This window comes from Trypanosoma conorhini, assembly GCF_003719485.1.
Source record: "Trypanosoma conorhini strain 025E chromosome Unknown Tco_14.4_contig_00318, whole genome shotgun sequence".
Taxonomy (NCBI): domain Eukaryota; phylum Euglenozoa; class Kinetoplastea; order Trypanosomatida; family Trypanosomatidae; genus Trypanosoma; species Trypanosoma conorhini.
The window spans coordinates 1,829-21,811 of NW_021704399.1; the positions used below are offsets into that span (position 1 = coordinate 1,829).

At 54.3% G+C, this 19,983-nt stretch overlaps 6 protein-coding genes across 6 annotated transcripts, besides 18 other annotated features; all 6 read right to left on the reverse strand.

Annotated features, from left to right (window-relative positions):
- Nucleotides 1-314: 314 nt before the first annotated feature.
- On the reverse strand, nucleotides 315-2,189 carry Tco025E_05436 (uncharacterized protein; the record flags this gene model as incomplete). Its single annotated transcript, XM_029372335.1, has 1 exon — nucleotides 315-2,189. One exon carries the CDS (start codon nucleotides 2,187-2,189, stop codon nucleotides 315-317), a length of 1,875 nt encoding a protein of 624 aa, XP_029227613.1.
- A 116-nt stretch (nucleotides 2,190-2,305) lies between these two features.
- Nucleotides 2,306-2,407: a sequence feature (A-rich).
- A 135-nt stretch (nucleotides 2,408-2,542) lies between these two features.
- Nucleotides 2,543-2,575: a microsatellite.
- Nucleotides 2,576-2,713: 138 nt separating this feature from the next.
- Nucleotides 2,714-2,753: a sequence feature (A-rich).
- A 333-nt stretch (nucleotides 2,754-3,086) lies between these two features.
- Tco025E_05437 (calpain-like cysteine peptidase) lies at nucleotides 3,087-7,454 on the reverse strand (the record flags this gene model as incomplete). Its single annotated transcript, XM_029372336.1, has 1 exon — nucleotides 3,087-7,454. The coding sequence occupies one exon, from the start codon at nucleotides 7,452-7,454 to the stop codon at nucleotides 3,087-3,089; it is 4,368 nt and encodes a 1,455-aa protein (XP_029227614.1).
- Nucleotides 7,455-7,670: 216 nt separating this feature from the next.
- Nucleotides 7,671-7,734: a sequence feature (A-rich).
- Nucleotides 7,735-7,820: 86 nt separating this feature from the next.
- Nucleotides 7,821-7,847: a microsatellite.
- A 430-nt stretch (nucleotides 7,848-8,277) lies between these two features.
- Nucleotides 8,278-9,021, reverse strand: Tco025E_05438 (ubiquitin-conjugating enzyme protein; the record flags this gene model as incomplete). The annotated part of the gene is made up of 1 exon (XM_029372337.1): nucleotides 8,278-9,021. One exon carries the CDS (start codon nucleotides 9,019-9,021, stop codon nucleotides 8,278-8,280), a length of 744 nt encoding a protein of 247 aa, XP_029227615.1.
- A 38-nt stretch (nucleotides 9,022-9,059) lies between these two features.
- Nucleotides 9,060-9,110: a microsatellite.
- An 84-nt stretch (nucleotides 9,111-9,194) lies between these two features.
- Nucleotides 9,195-9,229: a sequence feature (A-rich).
- A 460-nt stretch (nucleotides 9,230-9,689) lies between these two features.
- Nucleotides 9,690-9,729: a microsatellite.
- A 29-nt stretch (nucleotides 9,730-9,758) lies between these two features.
- On the reverse strand, nucleotides 9,759-12,512 carry Tco025E_05439 (4SNc-Tudor domain protein; the record flags this gene model as incomplete). Its single annotated transcript, XM_029372338.1, has 1 exon — nucleotides 9,759-12,512. One exon carries the CDS (start codon nucleotides 12,510-12,512, stop codon nucleotides 9,759-9,761), a length of 2,754 nt encoding a protein of 917 aa, XP_029227616.1.
- A 56-nt stretch (nucleotides 12,513-12,568) lies between these two features.
- Nucleotides 12,569-12,597: a microsatellite.
- A 12-nt stretch (nucleotides 12,598-12,609) lies between these two features.
- Nucleotides 12,610-12,629: a microsatellite.
- A 59-nt stretch (nucleotides 12,630-12,688) lies between these two features.
- Nucleotides 12,689-12,723: a microsatellite.
- A 135-nt stretch (nucleotides 12,724-12,858) lies between these two features.
- Nucleotides 12,859-12,897: a microsatellite.
- A 141-nt stretch (nucleotides 12,898-13,038) lies between these two features.
- Tco025E_05440 (putative CLIP-associating protein 1-like) lies at nucleotides 13,039-15,939 on the reverse strand (the record flags this gene model as incomplete). The annotated part of the gene is made up of 1 exon (XM_029372339.1): nucleotides 13,039-15,939. One exon carries the CDS (start codon nucleotides 15,937-15,939, stop codon nucleotides 13,039-13,041), a length of 2,901 nt encoding a protein of 966 aa, XP_029227617.1.
- Nucleotides 15,940-16,284: 345 nt separating this feature from the next.
- Nucleotides 16,285-16,306: a microsatellite.
- An 8-nt stretch (nucleotides 16,307-16,314) lies between these two features.
- Nucleotides 16,315-16,338: a microsatellite.
- Nucleotides 16,339-16,394: 56 nt separating this feature from the next.
- Nucleotides 16,395-18,233, reverse strand: Tco025E_05441 (uncharacterized protein; the record flags this gene model as incomplete). The annotated part of the gene is made up of 1 exon (XM_029372340.1): nucleotides 16,395-18,233. One exon carries the CDS (start codon nucleotides 18,231-18,233, stop codon nucleotides 16,395-16,397), a length of 1,839 nt encoding a protein of 612 aa, XP_029227618.1.
- Nucleotides 18,234-18,432: 199 nt separating this feature from the next.
- Nucleotides 18,433-18,459: a microsatellite.
- A 289-nt stretch (nucleotides 18,460-18,748) lies between these two features.
- Nucleotides 18,749-18,778: a microsatellite.
- A 91-nt stretch (nucleotides 18,779-18,869) lies between these two features.
- Nucleotides 18,870-18,890: a microsatellite.
- Nucleotides 18,891-19,814: 924 nt separating this feature from the next.
- Nucleotides 19,815-19,854: a sequence feature (A-rich).
- Nucleotides 19,855-19,983: the final 129 nt, after the last annotated feature.

Below are 19,983 nucleotides of genomic sequence, written 5' to 3' on the forward strand. Positions count from 1 at the left end.
CAAAAGACGTTCAAAACCTTTGGTGCTTTTGACGCATTTCTCCTTGCGCTATCCGCGCTCGATGCCTCCCCTTCTATACTTTTCCTTCGGTGCCACAAGGTTGAGTCCGGTCGAGGCCTCAGCCGCCGCTCTCCTCTTCCTCGTTGCTGACGCCAGCAGACTTTCAGTTCAGCTTCGCCGTGTATGACTAAGAATGACACGGAGGTGAGGGAAGGGGAAGCAGTAATCAAAGGGAAAAAAGAAGCAAAACCACCAAATAAAAGAGAGAAAAAAAAAGCAAACGGGTCTTCGGTGATTACCCGTCTTTACACATATTACCAGCCACTGCCCACAGTGTAGCCGTGTTGCTGTTGCTGCTGTGGCAGTGGTAGTTGCGACAGCTGAGGCAAGAATTGATTTTGCGGATGCGGCAGTGGCATATACGGCGGAAGTGCATGGAGGAGCATCGTTGTGTTTCCAGTCGAAGGCTGCGGAAAACCACCCAAGTTGGACTGAGGCATAATAAATGTTGCCATTCCCCTTGTGGCTTGTGATGCATCACCGCTCGCGACTCGCTGACTACTGCAACGCGTGCACCTCACTGTGTTGTCTTGGGGAAAGAAATACTGGGGCTCCGCCGGCCCAAAAGTTGCAGAGCAAACAGAACAGCGGGACACTCCCTCGGGCAGTTTTTGGGATGACGGAGCATGATCGTGCGCAGCGCGGATACCCGGCAAAAATGATGGGAGTAAGTTTTCTGAACTGCTAGCTCCATTCGCAACTCCGTTGCTTCCACCCTTACCGCCTCCATTGGCTGTAGGCGGTGGAGAAAGAACTTGACCATTCACCTGACCAGGAGCAATGCCTTGAAGTCCGTTTGGGGGACCACCAATAACGTAGTAATTGACTTGTGGAGCGGGGGCGACCAACGACGGTGACGGTGCTGCCGAGAATCCATTGGTCTGTATCACACCTGGAACGTTTGAGGCGGAGTTAGTGTTCACAAGTGGCGGGGCACCGGTATTGTTGAAAACAGGGCAAAAGGAAAGTCCCGGCGCATCCATGGAGTTCCACCCTGGCAAAAGGAAGTTCATTGCAAACGGGTGAGTGACGATGGGATTGCCATCATGGGTGCCCATGAAAACGTTCTCGCTAGCGGAAGTCACGTTCCCTTTTTGTCGATTGGATGATTTGCCTCCTTTGCCAGCTGAGGTGCGGCTTCGCATGTACTGTGGAGTCAGTTCCTCCAGCACAAGAGCGGCCTTGGGGACGCCACGAAGGCGATCCCGCAAAAAGCCATTGATGTAGTATTTCAGGTGAACAGCCTGTTCCCGTCCTACAACCCATACGCAAGACACATCACACAACACACGTTTGGAGTAACCAAGCAGCACCGGTAGTGCGCTGCGGTTAACGACGACAAATGCACAGGTGCGGCTCTGATTGTGGCTTTTCACGTCTCGTACGTGAACTGGCACCCCAGCATCGGCGCCAATGGCACGAAGGAGGGCGGCAGAATCTTCCTCGGAGTACGTTGAAGGCAACTGGCCCACAAAGACACCAACAGAACCTTCCTTCAGTATCGCAGGGGGGACCTGTTTTTTTGATAAAAAGCTCCGAAAGTCCAGTGCTCTCCCCTGCAGTGGTGTTGCTGTAATGGACGTGTACACATTAGCTTCAGGGCCTAGTGAGTCAGTTGTTGAAGACTTCTTCGCCGCCTCACTGTTGTTAGAAAATGTCGACGAAGGCATCGCTTGTTTGAGCTGGGTATCTATTTGGTCAGTTGACCGCGGCGTCGTCTCATACAAAGGGCTGACGCTTCCCAGCGAGTCGGTCCGGCCGGAGGAGTACGGTTGCTGCAGGTCGCGCCCGCCTTGCCCCTCGTTTTCCTTCTCCTGCGGCTGCTCCGGCAGGATTTGTTGGCAGCAGTGCTGAAAGTCAATCCCCGCCGCCTCGTCCAATATGTTCGTCTGCAGCACATCCTCGATCAATGTGAGGGCGTCCGGGTCCAACCTGCCGGGCCTCTCCGAAAGCGACGCAAACGCCCGCTCGATGAATGCGCCGTCGCCGGCGGCGTCGGCGTCGCCCGCGAATTCCGTGGAGAAGAGCAAGGCGGGGTCGTGGTTGAGCGAGTCCAGGTCCAGGTAGAGGTTGCTTCGGCCGCTGACCGAGAGCCTGCCCAGACTGACGTCTTCGACGGAGTCGCTCATGCTGCCTCGCGAGGTGCGGGCGCCGGAGTCGCAACGCGCTCAAGTAAGAAGAAAGCAAACAAAACCAAACCAATGCGTCCCGTTCCCCACTTGCGAAAGCCAGGGAAAGTGATGCGAAGAAAAGAGGAAAACACAAACAAACAAACTAACAAGAGGAACTACTCAAATAAGAAGAAGAAAAAGAAAAAAAAAGTAAAATAAATAAAAACAAAAAATGACTCTCTCCAATGAAAACGACAAAAAAAAAACCTTTTTTTAGTGTGTGTGTGCCGATCCTATAAGCTGCAAATTGGGCTTCCTCCTTTCGCCCTGCTCTCTTTCTTTTTTTTTTTTTTGTCTTCAGCTCTTTCCTGCTTACCTTACCTTAGCCTTTACTTTCCTTTCCTCGTGTATGACCTTCTCTCCCTATACCCTCCCCTGCGTTAGACAGACGATGATGTGAGTTGTGCTTAATGCGGTTATGCCTCAGAAACAGCTGTGCAACCGGGCTCGCTTCAGTATCAACTACTACTACACAAGAAGTTAGAAAGCAGAGAGACACACAAGCAGAAAAGAAAAAAGAAAAAAAAGAGGAAGGTAGGAACGCTGACGGCGACGTCACTCAACAACCAGCGAGGACGGAAACGAGACGCAGAGAAAAGAACACAGAAAGCGTCGTTGCGGAAAACATTACATACGCAACACAACCCATATACATAGATATGGATGGCAAGGCAACAGGTACAGATGTGAGCCTCTGTTGCAATAGTGGGAAGACATCAACATACAAAACAAAAAGGCCTAGTGCGCCGCGCATTCGTCGCTATTTACATGTCATAGCATGTGTCTCCTCACTCCGGCTTACGCAAATTCCGATTGACGCGTAGAAACACACATGCATGGGGTCCTTCATCCATTTCAGCCTTTTTGGCGACTCTTCTGCCGCTTAGGAACTTCCTCCTCCTTGTAACCCAAGAGAGAAATGGGAGCAGCACCAGGCTGATGCGCCGCCCAGAATTCACGCAAGACCTCCTTGGCAGCCACGCGGCACTCCATTCTCCTTTCATGCCCTCGTTTAAGCTCTTCCGTCTGTCGCCGGGAAAGCTCCTGGAGAGGCGCCTTTAATTCGGCAATATCTGCATCTTCCTCTGCGGCTTGGTTAGGCAGAAAGGCTGGCATAGGCGCAGTTGCCAGGCGAGGCGAAAACCGTTCACCTGGTGACCTCGCCCGTTGCTGTGCAGCCCCAGAAGCACTCCCTGGGGGTGTCACGTTGACAGGCAATGCGACTTCAACAGCGCGAAGAGGAGTGAGCTGGATACGGTACTCCGACTCGCTTAAAATGGGAGCGTGGGGGTAGTTCGCCTCTTGCATGACATCCAATACCACGCGAGGCGTGCTTACAGCGAATGCAACTTGTTCCTTCTGTGAAGACATGCGTGAGGCCTCTTTGCTTGACCCCAGGCCCTCCTCAGACGTCAAGTAGGGAAAGAGAATGTTCCGCGGATTCTCTAGGAAACGCTGTCGGCTCATGCGGCCTTGATCGGCCTTCAGCAAATCCTCCGCCGACAACACCGCCTCTCGTTGCTTCCCCTTCAGTCCACCGCCGCGCTGCGTGGCCCCGGCGCCTTGATCCGCCGCAGCTTGTTCAATTGGCGGCACCCAAGCCGCACGCAGAGTTGACAACGGGTCCTTCTGCGGTGCCCCGTTCTTGACATCTACCTTTGAAGAGAATTGTAATCGCAAAAAGAAGCTCACAATCAGCTCCCCTTCTGTGTTGTCTATAAAAAACATAGACGGATTGGGTGTCGTCACGGAGCCTGCAGTAGAAGATCCCAACTTCTCTGGTGTCGCCGCACCCACTGGGTGTTTTCGTCTGTCAGCGTACACGCGCCCCTTCCTGACGGACGCCAGAGACGCCTCCCGCAGAGGTGATGAATTCGCAGGCTCTGTCTGCGCCACATTCGGATGCTCTAAACGCTCCTGAAAAGCACGTGGATCAGCTTGGTATGCATCAAGCTCACGCTCACGCCTTTCCATGGCCTTTTGCTCGGCATCCGCCCGCAGGAGGTGAAATTTCGTTTCCTGCGCCATACGACGCCTCTCTTCCCATTCCTGCACCATGGCTTCATCCAACCAGGCCTCCAGAATGTAGCCAGTGGTTTTTCCCTTTTCACCCATCGCAAGTGTAATGTGTGGGAGAAAGAGATGCTTGGTGCAGCTCTCCGAAACAAAAACTGGAGGTGCCTCCACGCCGTTGCGCGTCACCTTGACTTGGAATGGAATCAGTTCTTGCGCGTCAAGGTCAAGTACCAAGGTAAGGGATGTTCGTTCCGCCACGGAACAGGTGTAGGCAAAAAGCAAGGCGTTGCTGCCTCGCTTCAACTGACCCCTGTCTGTAAACGAAAACACATTGTGCATGACGGGTTTGTAAGATTCAAATCCTCGATCCGAGGTCATCGTGAGTTTCCAATTCCCCTTGCCGTAGAGCAGCGATGGCTTTTCACGCGCATTGGCATTGCCCTTCTCATCAGAAGTGGGGGAAGTCAAGCTTTCGCGCGGTTTTGCGGGATTTTCCGGCACCGCCCCCATGGCACCCTCCGTGAACAAAAACGCAGACGCCGAGTCAATCAACACGTACGCCATAAGCAAGTATCCCTGCTGATTAGGCGTCATTCGTTGCCGCACAAGACGCCCGACCGCGCCACGGCGAACCGCACCATCGTCAAGGTCCATCAACAAAATACGACAGTATGGAATAATCGGAACATCCACGACACATAATGGAATCCCGTCTGCGAAATCCTTTTGTGGCACTTTTGTGTTTACGGCGCGCGTTTTGGCCCCCTTCACCTCCTTCAGCAAACTGGCAGGGATATCGCGATGGGCTGCGGGGTCCTCGCTGGGGCCAAGGGTCGAGACAACGAAGGAGACGGTGCTCGACTCCTTCACGGTGATCAAGCGCTTGAACCACATCACCTCCTCGTTCGCTCGCTCCACCCCCATATGACTCCCTGCGTCCGTCATTTTGCAGATGTTGGCGGAACGCAGGGCATCCTTCTCCTCGCCCACCACCAGCTCCCGCGTGGAGAGAAGACTAAGAACATGCTGAGGCTTAAGTTCCACGACAGTCAGGCGAAAAATGTGTGAACCAGGCGGAAGGGGGTGCACGACGCACTGCAATTTGCCGCTCTCGTAGGCAAAGCTTCCTACCCGGCTCAATGTGTCACCACGTTCCCAGGTGTAGAGATCGAGCAGCACCTCCTGCGCCGCCTCTCGTGGCGCTCTGCTGTCGACGGAACGAGCCAACGAGTTAGCAGAAATCGGCCGGCTCCCTGAAGCAGTGGAATACTGAAAACTACGGGTCGCTTTCAATGGAGTCACAGAGAGGGCGAAGGCCGACAAGCTAACAAATGCCAGCTGTTCCTGCTGATCTGAATTCACGTGAATCCAACGAACAATATTTTTCTTTCCCCCCCCAACGGAGGTGGTAACTGCCGTGGAAGCTACAGACTTTTTCTTTGCGTTTACTGGCAGTGGCGGCCCTTCCTCAGTCCCAAGAAGGCGGTTACTGAAGCGGAAACAGCTTTTCTCTCCCAAATACCGCCACACCACAAGGTCTACTTGGGCAGACAACTCTTCAAAGGTAATCCACATGGTGGACTGGTTTGCCAAGACAGCCGCGGACACTTTCTGCTTTCCCTCTTGATACGACAATGAATGCAGTAAATTCTGCACAGCCTCATCCTTACTCAGCTCCGATAGTATTGTCGACTCCAGCATATTCGTTGGAGAATTGGATGAGATGTGAATTGCCAAAGTATCACGAAACAAGAGAATTTCATGTATGACAAAAAGCTTGAGTTTTCCATCGTCCATGGAGCCTATCGCACAAAGCGGCGGCGCCGCCGCCGCCGCCGTTGCAGCCTCGCATGTAGTTCCTTCCGCGGGAGCATCGGCGAGTGCGGTCCGCAGAGGTGCCGTAATGGACATTTCTTTTTTCGAAACGACGTCGTCAGCGACGCCAGCCTTTTGTTGCTTTACTGGCACAACTTCCTCTGGTGCGATGGCCGTCGCCGCCTCCTCTGTGTTTGAGACTGAAAAGTGCGTCGTGTTACTCTCGCTCTTCGCAAGATCCTTCCGATAGGCCAGCAAAAAGGCACAGGCCGAGGCAGGCTGGACGCGGGGGTCAACGCGCTGCGGCACCCACTCGCCCCACAAACACGTAATGATGGCCTCTGGATCTGTAAATAGAAGATGACGGTTTAAACCCAACGCCTGAAAGATGGCCTTTGCCAACAGAGCTGGCCAAATTTCTTTTTGTGTCGTTAAGGTTAAAAAAGGCCGACCCAAGGCATCGACTGGCAAGTAGTCGTCGATTGTAACCCGGCGAAAGGCACCGTCAATAAAGAGTCGAACAACGTACTTTCCGTGCGGGTTATAGACTGGGTGGCATGTGCCAGGGGCGTGTGGGTACACCAATTCCCAAAGGTACTCGCCATGCTTAACATAGGACTGTGCATGCTCCATGAAGGTGATGGCACTATTAAAGGCGTCCATCATGAACGGAGGAGGCTCTAAGAGTTTTGATATTGCATCCACCTCATTGAGTCTATGACGCTGCGCGGTGGTGTAGCGCGATTCACACGCCTCTGCAGGCGTTGCCGCGCAACCCAGCTCCAGATCAGGGTCATATGCCTGCATAAGAGGCTGAATCTCTCGATACCGCTCAATAACCCTCTCATCTGGAACACCTTCCCATTCCTTCGTTGCGGCCTCAATGGCCTGCGGATCCAGCACCTGCAGAATCTCGGGGAACTGCACATGCACAGGAACAGGTGGAACTGCGGACTTGGCATCACCCTTTTTGCCGGTAGGCACAGCAGACGATATTGCAGCCTCTTCTGCAGCGTTGCTGTCAAAGACAGCCCGCTCCGCGTCATATGGAGAAAGAAACGGCGTCGCATTGCGATGTACCATGGGACGAAACGGGGCAAAGATATCGGCAGGACGCTTCCAGTCTATAAAGATTTCAGTTGTTGCAGCCGGAGAAACGTATGCGATGGTTTCTTTGAATGCTTCAATCTGAGCGTCATCCCGTGGCACCACGATCTTTCCCTCTGTATTGCGAAACTCTACTACGGTGCCGATGGGTGGCGACGGTAGTCCGAGACTGCCACCCCAATGTTCATGCTGTATCTGCGCCTCATCCCACAACGGCAGACCAACAGTGACGCTGGGCAGCAGCACGCCGCCGCCCTGCGGCTCCTGTTTTACCTTGCTCGACATCCTGAGGAGTTTACGGTAAGCGTTAAAAACACCCTTCTTTTTTTTAATATATACTCCCCTTTCCTCTGCCGCGTTTGATCACACGGTGGAAGGGAGGCAAAGAGAAAAGAAAACACCCGCATTGCCAGCCCCTACACGGCGGCGAGGGGGCGGAGGCACGTGACTCAGGCCACTCCGGCCACGGGCCCGCAACAACACAGAAGCGCACACGTATTTAATAATAATAATAAAGAAACACAAGCAAAAAAGAGGTGAAACAAAAACAACAAAGAAAAAGAAACGGGAGCTAGCACATTTTTTCTTTCCCGTCGCCCACTTTGCTTCTTTCCATGTGTGTGCCTGCTCCTCGATGGCAATCGACATCTTTCTCTCTCTCTCTCTCTCTCTCTCTCTTTCCCTCTTGATTTTGCTTCCGTGCACATCAGACCCTCAATACTTCATTTTAAGACTCGACCCAGGCTGCTCACCCAGCCCCTCCTCCTTCCCGCTCTCCAACTGAAAAAGCCTGAAGGCGGCACTGGTTTGTTGGCTGGCGCGCAGGGAGACACACAGAGACACACGCACGCAGAGAATCTCACCGGAAGTGAATGCTAAATGACGGAATCAATACGTAACATCTTGAAGAGGGACTAACAAGCCCAGCATCGCTCAAAGAAATAAAGGGAAGAGCCAACAGCGAAGACTCCGCTGTGGTGCTTGGGATGGTGCAAAAAGTCGTCTGTGTCGGCAATCTGTTTCCTGTGGTGCCTAGCCCCACCCTTTTCGTCCAACGTTTTCAGCAATCTCCTTCGTCCCCCGTTTGTTTTTTACCAAAGCAGACCCCTCACATTAACCGTTCCATCAGTGTAGCCACGTCGCCCTTCACTTCCGCAAGCAGCCCGAGCAGTTCACTGTCTGACTTCTCTGGCGCAACGCCCATCTCCCGAAGCTGGCGCAGTTCGTCGCCAAAGCAGTTCGAGACAGTACGCGCCTCTGTATCAGACTCATCCTCGTAGTCCATTTCCACGGCGGCGATGTAGTTCACAGGACACTCCGCACGATCTTCGTGCTGAGGCGGAACAAAATTCGGTGGAAGCTCTGACAGCGACTTCTGGGCTAGCTCCTGGCAGAGGGAGTTAAACGCCGCACGGTCTTTGCGGTACTGAACCAACGCCCCAACATTTGCGGGTGCGCCCGCATCCTTTGGGTCAGGGTCACTGAGCAGTGAAACAACCGACAATAAAACCGAGCGGATCGTTTGTATCGGCGTCCAGCGCATCATGGCCGTCTCCTCCGTATTCATCTCGTCCTCGCCAGGCGGGTGAAGAATGGAGATGCACACCTTGCCGTCGGTGTAAACATTGGGGTGCCAAAAGGAGGAAAGAACCTTGAACACCGGTGGCTCCATCGGGAACTCCTTTGGAAAACGGAGCTCCGCCTTGTATATTCCCGGCGCATACGGGGTGCCTTCGGGACCAGAGAACCACACCGTCCAGGTGAAGAGGTCCTCCGATTCGACGCGGAAACCGGCAGGGGGACTCGTCGTCAGCTCCCGCAGCTGCTTTTGTAGGTGAGGCACTGCCGACATTGCCTTCTGAAGGGGAGGGGGAGGGAGAAAAGAAGAAGAATAACAAATAATTAATAATTAATAATAAAAGCAGTAGTAATAATAGTTAAATAGGCGTCAACCGCCCGGTTGTACATGATCTGAAAGTTCGCGCGCGAAACAACTTCAAAGAAACCCTCGCGGCAGGCAGAAGGAAAGAAAGAGATAAAGACAAACAAACAGCAATAGAGGCGGCGGTGTCGATAGTAGAGGAACATCAACTCCGCCGCACTTATACACGTGCCCGCAGCTTCACATAAGCGAAGGCAAGTTATCTTGTATTCTTTTTTTTATCTCCTTTGTCAAGCGAACAAAAAAAAATGTAGGAGGAGGGGATATGGGTGTGAGTGAAGAAAATGGGGAGGAAAAAAAACACACACGCATGTGAAACATGTCAGAACAAATGAACACTTTCACCTTCACGAAGTGTATCGTTCGAACTCAGTTGGCAGGGGCATTCATCCCCCGCAAGCAGCACACCCTGAGAAACACCAATACCTTATTTAGTCTTCGCTTCGACCCGCCTTCCCTCCCCCCGTCCGCCGCCATATTCGTTTTGTTGCCGTTGCTTTTCCCCATTTGTGTGGAGCAGCAAACACATCCTAAGCATCAAAAATTACCCCCACCAGTCTACTGCTTCCCGTCGCTTTTTTTATTTTATTTTATTTTATTATTATTATTATTTTTTTTTTGCTTGCTCCTCGCCGCGCACGCCCCTCCTAAGCGTCGTCGCTTTCGTCGTCAATGTCGCCGTACTGCCACATTCCTTTGTGACCGCGCCGCGCGATGGCCTGCGCCGCCTCGTGCCGCTGATACTCCGTTGGGTCAACCGTCGCCGCGGCACGGTCGAGTAACGCGACACCCCGCTGCAGCAGGGTCTCACTCAGCGAAGAAACATTCTCGTTCACAGTGACGGTGCAGTACACGTTGCCCCGCCCGTCCTCATACACTTCCTTTGCGATAACAGCGCCATCGGTGTAGTCATATATGACGTCGCACGCATAACCGGCGTTCGTTTCTGCGGCCGGCACTTTCGACTTGAGGAACGCGAGGCGCACAAGGCGGGCCAGCGGCTCCTGGTCACGCAGGAGCGCAAACTCCGGACCACGCGGAATGGCTCGCACGTCCCTCACCCGCACCTCTGACACTGTGCCAAAGTCAACAAAAAGGACCGTGGCGATTGGGTCGCCTTTCTTAGCGTGCTGCACCTTGGCACGATGCCACGTCTTATCCTTATTGTACCGCGCAACCACAAGTTCGCCACGCTTGGGTTGATATTCTCCATTCAGCGATGAGACCTGTTTCGCAAGGTCCTGCAGTGCCTCTAGGCCCTGCTCCACCTCTTCAGATTGCTCCTGCAGGTAGACAGAGTACCCGTCCTCGCCCACCTCTGACAGCACGCAAGGGAAAAACACCGCCCTTGGACCAAAGGAACGGGTAAACAACTCGACACCGCTGGCGTTCCGCTCGGCCACAAGCTTCACCGCACGCTGCGGAAGCGAAGATTGGTCGGACCAAATCTTCTTTTGTTCACTCTGCGCCTTCCGCTCTGCATCAATAAGCTGCTGGTAATAGGGAAGACGATCCGCATTCGCCACCGTCCCCAGTCCTGCCTCTACGGTGGCAACCGAAAAATTGGTGCCGTCGGCAAGAAAAACAGAGGAGATAAAATTGCCAACCTTGTCCGCCGTATGCACCTGAATCTCCACGTTAAACTGCTGCAGCATACCCACGGCGAAGCTCTTTGATTCCTCTGCAAAGGGATCGGCAGTCTCTGAACTATTTGCAGCGCCCATAGGAGTGATGATGCCTGCGACTTTTACCGGAATCTGAAAATTCTCCTTCGGGACGTACACGCGAAGGGAACTCCCGCCAATCACCACGTCCACAACTCCCTTCAATAGCGGCGGACGGCTACCTTGCATGCCACGTTGCAGGAAACTAAGGTAGTACTTCCCACGAGCACTCCCCAGGTGACTCAATTCAACAACCTTGTGCACCGGAGGTTTTCCTTTGCCGTATACCCCAATACCCTTTTCACGGGCCTTTTCTGCCGCACCCTGTAACAAAGAGGCCGCGGAGCATATATCATTCTTGCCCAGCTGAAAGGTTGCGTAGCCCGTCTCCAGTAAAGAGACACCCATGTTCGCGCCCGTGTCTGGGATAGAAACAAGGGCTACCGGTCGAACTTCCTTCGTCTCTGGAATCTGCCGCGCGTACTCCACCTGGACAACCACACGCTTGCCAATGTAGTGTGTGCGCAAAAACTCCCTCGCCTCCCACTCGTAGTCCGTGTATGTCACGCGCGTCTCGGGGGAACGACCGTCCTGTTCGCGAGTGACATTCTTACTCGAGCGTACACCGGCGAGAGAGAGGCGAACAAATTCCTTTGACTCGTCCGAGCGCACGGTGATGGTGTCACCGTTGACGATTTGCACCACCACCGCACTAAAGGACAAAGGTCCCTTGTACTCTGGCCCCGCACCGCTGTTAGCGTTATTCACAGGCATACCGGGGGCGGCGGCCGCGGCGGACCCATAATTGACCTGGAGGGTATTTTTCTCCGTCGGCTCCTCCCATTTTTCCCATAATCCCTGCCGCTTCTTCCGCGCCTCCGCTTCGGCGGCGCGCAACGCGTCGGCTTGGCTTGTAAACTCCAAAGTGGCACCACTGAGTTTGACAAACCCGCGCGAGAGCAGTTCAGTCTGGAAGACGCCCTTGGAGGAAGTAACAGAACCGAGAATATTACCAAAATTATCAACGCCTTCAAAGGCAATTTTCACCCTGCGGTGTAGCAAGTAGCGTTCGGTATGAAAACGCGCCGCAGAAGAGACGCCAAAGCAGTCTGGGTCTTTTACCGTCACACCAGGCATGTGCACTGCTATGTGCGTGGTCGGAAAACTTTCCCCCGACACCATGCAGATGGTCGGCAACAAAACCTGTTCGACACGCACGAGGATGGCCTTTCCCTTCAATTTCTCCCCCAACTTGGTAGTCTCATCCACAGTGAGATCGCGAAGAGTCCGCGCGTGCGACGCCGCATCCGGCGCAAAAAGACCCTTCTTTGCCACTCTTGCCTGGCCCATAAGTGCAGAGTACTCCGCAAACAATGCCTTTTCCATACGCGCCGGGATGCGTTCCGGCGCGGTGGCGAACCCGTGCCGCAGTAGTAGAAGAGAGGCATCCTCACCGCTGGTAAGCTTCAGGCGTCCAGCGTGTCGTTGGAGCGCATCAATGACATAATCCTCGGTAAACTTTACAGGTTTTCCAATAAAGGTGTTGCGGATTAACTCCGCCGCCTCAAACGCAAAAGGTTCCTCAGGTCCAAACTCACCTGTAGATGTACGACGCGCAAGTTTCGGGGCTTGAATAAAGCTCAGCGCTATTTGTTTTAGGTTAGGACCCTCAGGGGTGGGGGGGCCGAGAAGCGTCAGTCGATCGGCGCTATCCACCGCAAAAACAATGTAGGACATTCGTTGAGTTTAAACAAAAGAAGAGGCTGCTGTTCTTGTGTTATTACTCTACGCAGATATGTATATATGTAAATATATATATATAGGTCCCCTTATGGTTGTTGTTGTTGTTGTTGTGCGTTTTTTTTTAAATGTTTCTCTTCGTCGTTTATGCGCGTTTATTTTTCTGGCAAAAAATATGTATATATATATGTGTGTACGTGTTATGTATGTTTACTCTGTGTCTCCTGCGTTGTGCCTGAATGTAGTCTGTGTTGTCGCGCCGCAATTTGGGGAGATGGGGGCAAAGGCAACGAGGGGAGGGGAAAAGGATGAGAGACCGCGGCAGCTGCACGGCAAACCCCCTAAAAAAATAAATAAAAATAATAAAAAAAAAAAGAAAAAACTCCCCCCTCCCCAGCAACAACACCCGCAATTGCGCGGAAAATAGAGATGCTGGGGAAGAGGAGAGAAGAGGACACTGTTTCTAGTGTACACACGCAGCACCGACAGCACCCGGGGAGGACGGACCCGCCGCAGCTCGCATCTAAAGGCAGTCCGCCTCCGGTAGCCCCATGACACGCATCTCACGCGCCAAGTCGCGCTGCTGCATAGTGCCGTGCAGCCCTGACACACGCTCAGCCGCCAACTTATTGTAGTAGAGCGAAACAAGTTTACGCTGACTGGCTGTTAGGCCCACCATGTAGGGGAGGGCGGCAGTGTCAAGGCTCGTCCATACAGCGACAAACACGAGGACTGCGGTAAGTCGAACCTCGGACGCAGCGTGATGCAACGCCCGAATCACCACACCACACAGACGGCGAAACACAGGTTCAGTGACAACCGCCAAAGCAGCAGAATCCTGCGGTGCCACATATCCGTTTGTAGGGTCCTGAACAAAGACGATGTCTCTTCCAAGTCGAGCAAACAGATGTTCTACGGATTCTAGTAACGTCAGCCAACCGCTGCTGCTGTGCCCACTGTCCTCAGCCAACCAGGTATCTAAACTCATGGCAATCGCATTTAAAATGTGGTCAGTGGGGTAGAGGCCGCTACTAAGGAGCATTTGCAACACAGCTGTGGCCTCGACACGCACCTCGGGGAAGACGTCATCCATTCCCACACGCGTGAGGAGGAAGACGCGTTTTAAACACCGGCTAACAGGTCGCCGAAGGAGCCTCTGTCCAACGACTGCATGTAGAACAAGTAGCCCTCGACGCCGCACGGCATGGTTGGGTTCACACGACTGAGGAATAATTCTCTCCAGCCGCATTAGCAGGTGCCCAAAGGCGTCCAACCACGGAGTTGGGTTTGTTACAAGCATATTTTGGATACGCTCGAGAACAGCACTGGCGCCCACACCGCCACAGGTTTCGTCCAAGCAAAGAAGAAGATCACTCGGGTCATCGCTTGCACAAGCAGCTTGACAAGAGAAGGGCAGCTCCACAGATGCAGCTGGACCACGGTGAGTGGAATTCCGCGTGCCCAGCAATGACTCATGGCACGGGGACCGTTGCAAGGCTGCTGAGGGCACCGGAGCCAACCCTTCGCGGTTGGCCTCTTGCGTTGGATCCAACCCACCATTCGTCTGCTCCTTGACAGGTGTAATGCCACGGGACTGTCTGTCATCCACCTCCTTTTTGGCAGGAGGAGAAGCAGAAGGGGCGCGTCGCGCCGCCCGCCGTCGCGCATTCCCTGAACCAGTGTTTGGGGTCGTGTCACTGGCGTGTCTAAGTTTCTCTGCAAACGGAGAGCGAATGTGCAGAGGGGCGTGCTGCAGCGGCCTCTCGCCCATCACGCGACGCCGGCACTCCTGTGCGAGGTGCGGAACAGCGGGCTCTAACGCCTCAACAAGGGCATCGCGCTCGCTTGGTGAGAACTGAAGCAGCGTTCGTAGAAAATTTGCCTCCGTCGAGGCATACAGCGCAGCGAGAGCCGAAATGACAGCCCTGTATACATCACCGCCCTTCTTATCGCTGCTTAGGCACTGCAACAGATGCGTCATGGCCAGAGTCATTGGCGAGGACTGTTCAAAGTGGGCCGCATGTTGCTCATAGAGGTACTGAGCGTATTCCACGGCGTGCACCTTCACCCTCGGGCCTACCACGTCGCCAAGTGTGCGGTAAATAGCGCGCGCCACGTCATCCACGGCACTCAACTGGATGATGCTGGCAAGATGCTCCCGCGAGGCGGTCAACAACGCCTTCTTGTTCCCACTCACGTTGACAAGCAGCGCGGTCACCACCTCCGGCAGAGCCTCCTTCAGTAGGGCGGGAAAGCCACGCATCACCACCTGCAACGCCTCAAGTGCCATTTGCGCCACGCGAGAGTTGGGGTCGTTTAGGCGCGGAATCAGCAGCCTCACGCACTCCGCTTTTTGCCGGAAGCGGGGAAAGCCCTCTGAGAGGCGTCGGAGGCCCAAGAGGCGCTCAGACCACAACGTGCTTCGCAGCGCATCGTGCACTAACGCCCAACTCTCTGCCACGTCTTCCGTCACCGCCTTTCCCGCATCCGGCGTCGTCAGAGCGGGGCCGCCGTGCCGCCTGGTTGCAGCGGGAGAAGTCTGCGGCGGCAACGGCGACCTCTTCGCGGCCTCCGCACCTCCGTCTGCTGCATTCGTTGTTTGTGCGACGGCAACCGGTGTGCTCTCGACGACCGCACCGCCCTTCTTCTTTGCCCTGCGCGGGCTCATTTTGCGGGCCAGTGACCGCTTCACCGGGTTTTCCATCCCCTTGTAGAGCCGCTCCGCCGCCTCTGGCTCGCTTGCGTGAAAGGTCCAGAAACACAATCGGGCACGTCGTCGTGTCTCGGCATCAGCGTCTGCCAATGCAACCCGCAGCACCCTGCAAATGGCATCAATAGACTTTGAAAGCGGAACATCGTCGTCGTCGTTCTGGCCTTGCTGCATGACGATCTGGAGCACAGCAAGGGCGTTCCGCCGCGTTGCCGCGTGACGGGCAGTACAGCCGCGAAGAAGTTCCGCGAAAGCCGCGGGCCCAAAACTATTCGTCCTTGCGAGCGTCTCTAAAGTCTCTACCGCGGACAACAGCAAGACACGGTTGGTGCGCGTCGTCAGCTGCAGCAAGGAGGGAATAAACCACTCACTCGCAGCTCGCCAGGCAGCGCGGTTGCTTGAATGTTCCGCGAACGCAACCACCACGGCACATGCCTCAGTGCTCAACACAGTCCGCACCTCCTCAAGGTGGCGTTGCAACGGAACTTTCACGCACATGCCCATCAGCGAAAGAAATCCGCGAGTCTTGGAGATGTCGCCGCGGGCAAGTTTGGAAAGCTGTCGCAGCGCCTCCAGCCGCTCCTCCCAGACGTCCGTGTTCGCGGTGCCCCGCACGGCGCAGCTAAGGACATCAGAGAACCTCCGCAACTCCTCGACGATCTCGCGGTCACGCATTTTCGTGGAATCCCGACCTTCGCATCCCTCCAACGGCATCGTTGCAGAATGTTGACCCCCCCACCCCCACCCCCCTCACAGCCTCCCTTTTTCTGCAGCAGTGTCTCAGCGCCGCTCCAGGCGTATTGGCTCCAACAGAAAGGGGGAGGAGGGAAGGAGGACGTGGTGCTTGGGAGGCCTCCGGCAGATGCAACTCCTTCGCATCATAAACCCACAACAACAACAGCAAAGGCGGAAAGCACTTTGAAGGCGAGCATTCAAGCGAACCATGACGGGGGGCGTCAGTGGCGACAAAGGACACCTCCTGCGACACCCATGCACGCATGGGGGCCGGAGACGTCAAGCGAAACACAACAGCAGTAAGTAGGGAGAAGGGAAGGAAAAATTGATTCATTGATGGATTGATGTTTCTCTAAAAAAAAAAAACAAAAAAAATAATTCCAACCACAGAGCCCCATTGGCGCATGTGTGCGTCACGGGAAAAAGAATCCGTGCTAACGCGACAACAACTCAGTTGCCGCTGCCTTGCCTAGAGCCATGGCGGTGGAGACAGAACCAGCCCGTAGTGTGTCACAGCCGCCGGCCCTCCACAACATCTCCGTCACTGCTGAGCAGTCGCCAATAAACACATTTTGAGTTCCCGACAAGCGAAAACTTTCATCTACACGCGCGAGTGATGCCGCACAGGAGCCACTTCCGAAACCCAACCAGCGCGCATGTCGACGAATGTATGCCTCCATGTACGCAGGCGTCCTTGCATATTCCGCGGCCCACGCTACCAACGCCGGTGCCGAGCTGCGTTGTTGTTTTGTGAGCTTCGACGGTGGGGTTCGCGTCAGCCGCACATATTGAACGGCACGTGTGGGGTCCGTTGTTAGCGTCGCGTCGACGGCCTCCCGCCCGGTGGAGAACCGCGCGAGTGGCGGCTCAGACACAATTCTTCGACAGAGCTGCATGCCATCCATGAAGGCCGCGGTCACCTTGGTCAGCAGTGCGGGGGGCAGGGCAGGAGCAGGGGCGGAAATAACTCTGCTACACCAAGGGGAGGATGCCTTCCCTGTCTGCGTCGCGCCCCCTACAGCGTCCGGTAAGAGGTCAAAGCAGACGTCATCCACACCGCGCAGAGCCATCAAGAGCATGAATCCCTCTGCGAAGGCGCCAAGTGTGCGATCCAGGCCCAAGTGACTATAAATTGTGCGGTCGCGACCCCCAATCGGCAAGAAGAAGACGACGAGTTCCGCGCAGGGACCAAGCGAAGGCACATCCACAGCCGCCAGCGTGTCGCACACGGCGTGAAGAAAAGGTCCTCGCCGCGCTATCCACCACGTCATGTGTGACTTGAAGGAACGGAGATTAAGACGATCGTCCGAGAGCCCAGGACGTGCGCGAAAAATTAGTGGCAACGCGATGGAATCACGAACCGTAAAGCGCTCCTGTAGCTTCGGAAAAACTTGCCTAATAATCCGTGCTGTCCCCACGACGCCGGCGGACAAAATGACACCTCTGCGAACGGCCACCTTAAAGGTGCGTGAATCCGGCAGCCGGCAGTGAACACTTGTGGCGGTGCCCGCGTCATCCAACGAGAAGCCCGTAACCTCACAGCCCGCCAAAACAGAGAATCTGGAGGATTGCTTTTGCAACAAATAGTGTGAAAGCGGAAGGCGACACCCGTCCTCGTCAAGACGCAGTAATCCCGGGAAGACGCTGTTGCGTGCAGACGGTGCTGAGAGGGTGGAAAGGTATTTCTTTTTCAACACCGCGCCACAAGACTCTGCAAACGCCCACGACAACGGATTTCGCCTGACCGAAAAAGTATGAGGAACAATAACCTCTTCCACAGGCCTCAATCCAATATTTACGGGAAGCGGTGAAAAGTAGAGGGCCCAATCCATGACGGAAGTACCCCCCACTGCACATCCTCTCGGATACGGTGCGGCGGGGGAGACGTCCTCATCGCCCTCGCCCATCGCGTGATGCAGCGGGCAGCTCACGTACCATCCGCTGTCCAGCTTTGACCCCACAATCTCCACGGCATAGGACAGCAGCTTCTCCATGTGTGCGACACCTGTGAGGGCAGCGAGGGGGCCCGTGGGGGACGGATCAACGCCGCGCTCAATGAGAAGCACCGAGCCGTCTTTTTCACGCTCAATGAGACATTGAGCAGCGGCAAGACCACCTGGGCCAGCACCAACAACAACGAAGTCGAACTGTAGATCCTGAACCGGCCTCCGCAGTACACTGTAGGGCCTGTGAACGTACTTTGAGCGCAGCCGCAATTGCCAAAGCCAGGAAAGAATAAGCCCAACGAGGGCGATAATCCATGCGAACACCATCAGATGTCTCGCCGTAAAGGGGTCTAAATGCGTCCTCCCAAGTTCAACAATGACCAGTCAAACAAATAAAAACCGGGTTTAGGATGTCGAAGGAACTATCACCTTTTATCGTGCTTGTGTGTCTCTTTATCGATCTCTTCCAGCAGACAGAGTGAGTAGATGCACATCACACATGCACGTGCACACACCCACACATCCAATATATATACATATATATATATATATAAACAAACAAGTAGAAAGAGAAAAACTTTTCATTCCGTGAGCTGAAGTGCAGAAGCGAGAACGGGAAACACGGAAGGTGGTTGTAGTGCGTGCGTTGTTGTTGCTCCTACAGGTTATGAAACGGGAAAACTCCAACGGTAAAACGGCCCACGCAAAGAGACACTTCTATAGCGGTATTTTTTTTGGCAAAATTCAGCTATCGTTTTCGCTCTGTTGCACCGCGCGTTAGCTGTCTCCTCCTTCCCAATTCTTACTTTTACCTTTATTCTCTGTGGAGTTATTTTCCACCGTTTATTTTTTATTTTTATTTTTATTTTTTTCGTCTGCTTGCAAGCAAAAAAAAATGAAATAAAAAAGATCTCTTCCTTCCTTCTGTTAGTACTTCACCCGAATTTTTCTCTTTCATGCAAAACACACACACACACACACCACTTTGCTTTCCCTCTCTCTCTCCCCCCGCCCCCGCGTTTCTTCCAGAGGTGGTGAGTTTTCCACCACCTTCGCTTACTCTTCTTTCTCCACTCACGCCCACATCGCCCCAAACACCCCCCGCGCAGATTCACAGCGGCACAGTGTGCAGAGGAGTTGGTATTTCCCCTCACCTTCCCACACGCACGCGCCTCCCTCCCACCGCTACCGGAGTGTCCGGCGCGTATTTACCGGTGTCGCTTGGCCCCATCGTCTGTTGGGTGACGAAGCCGGAGGGGTCGTTGCCGGCTGCCGGCTGCGCGGAAATCAGAGACTTGGGGGTTAGGCGGGCAGCGGCGGGAAGGGGGAACACAATACGTAAAAAAAAAAAACTAGACAAATAATCAAAATAGACGCATCATGTCGGTGGTGTGGTCCGGTGCAGATGCTCCTGTCCGCGTGTTTTCCCACACCCTTCGCAGGGTTATTCAATAAGGTTAATGAGCAGACACGTGTGAGTTTGGGGGGCGGGAAACAGAAAAAAAAGGCGAGGCGTACAGCCAAGAGACGATGTATGTGTGTGTGCGCGCGCGGAGGGGGTGGGGGAGTGTGGGAGAGGAAAGGTAGTGGGCTGCGGACAACGGAGCCTGCAAAGAAACCACGCAGGCCACAACACACCCTCGCCCCCACATCAGCCGAAACAAACAAAACACTGAAGGACAACTTTTCGCTGGGGTGCGGGGGGGAAGGGGGTGGTGGGAGCGGCGACAACAGTGCCCACGCACTTCTATCCAACGTCCCACTCCCCCTTCGCGCCAGCCTTCGTTGCCACAGCTCAATGCCACGTCTGCCCCCCACTGAAGAGTTCGCTCTCCGCTTTCCGCCTGCAGTTCATTTCCGCTCACCCACATGCCCGCATCACAATTCACGTCACAGGGGAAGAATTACAAAAAAAAAATAAAATAAAATAAAAGGGAAATAGAAACAATTCCTCACTCAAACACGTACACCATCAACCTGCACGAACACGGACACCTATCCCCTCTGTGCATATGCGCACCTACACACTAAGCATTTTTCCCACTCCGTTTTCATGCCAATAGTTGGACTGAAGGAC